The sequence below is a fragment of the Antrostomus carolinensis genome, unplaced genomic scaffold, assembly GCF_000700745.2.
Source record: "Antrostomus carolinensis isolate BGI_N321 unplaced genomic scaffold, ASM70074v2 scaffold27430, whole genome shotgun sequence".
NCBI lineage: Eukaryota > Metazoa > Chordata > Aves > Caprimulgiformes > Caprimulgidae > Antrostomus > Antrostomus carolinensis.
The window spans coordinates 4,168-4,982 of record NW_010286854.1 but is presented as its reverse complement, the minus strand read 5'-3'; the positions used below and the strand labels follow the sequence as shown (position 1 = coordinate 4,982).

Below are 815 nucleotides of genomic sequence, written 5' to 3'. Positions count from 1 at the left end.
CTCTGAGCCTGGCGGTGGCTTGCGGGGCGCTGGCTTTGTGCCTGGCCCTCACCGGGGCCACCAACCCCGGCTTCGTGGTGAGGATCACCCAGGCTGGCTTGGACTATGGTGGGTTTGGCTTCTGATTCCTCTTGGTGCAGTTGTGCTGCTGGCTGAGCTGCGGAGTTGGGCACTTGCTCGCAGGGTTCTGGGGCAGGACGGGGGGAGCCCACTGGGTGGGTAATGGCTCATTTCCCTGGCAGCTCTGGCAGCCAGGCAGGAGAGGAGGACGTGACTCCCCTTTCCAGATGGATGCAGGGATGCAGCACCCACTCATGCCGGGCTGCTCCCTGGGACATCTGCTCCATCCATCCTTGCCCATCGGTGCTGGGCATGGAGCAGTGTAGTGCCCAGGACCTCACACACACCTTGGACGGTGCCCAGCCCAGAGAGCGAGGACAGGGACATCTCCCCTCTTTCTGTCCCTGGCCACTTTTTCCACCACCTTCCCCTGGGGCTTGCAAGTGAGCAGAGGTGTGCTCATGGGGCTCTGTGCACCAAGATTAGCTTTAAAGATAACCTGGGAGGTGGAAAGCAGCCAGGGCATCGCCCTGACGTTTCCTTTAACCCTTTCGCCGTGTGCCTGGTGCATGCTGCCTGCTCCCACAGGAAGCGCGTGGCTGTGATGCTCTCCCTCTGCCCCTGCAGCCCATCAGCACGGGGTCGCGGTCCTGGAGAAGGAGCTGGCCCAGCTGAAGCTGCCGGACATCTCAGGTGACTTTCACATCCGGCACGTGGGGAAGGTGCGCTATGAGATCTCCAGGTGAGCCCTGCCA

General features: G+C 62.3%; 1 protein-coding gene across 1 annotated transcript in view; it reads left to right on the top strand.

Moving 5' to 3' along the window:
* Positions 1–7: 7 nt before the first annotated feature.
* The window catches only part of LOC104532363 (bactericidal permeability-increasing protein), a gene marked incomplete at both ends in the record, with an annotated part of 4,844 nt that continues 4,036 nt past the window's right edge, over positions 8–815 (top strand). Inside the window, 2 exons of the mRNA XM_010177559.1 lie at positions 8–108; positions 688–802. Coding sequence (XP_010175861.1) covers positions 8–108; positions 688–802 — 216 coding nt within the window. The remainder of the gene's footprint in view (positions 109–687; positions 803–815) is intronic.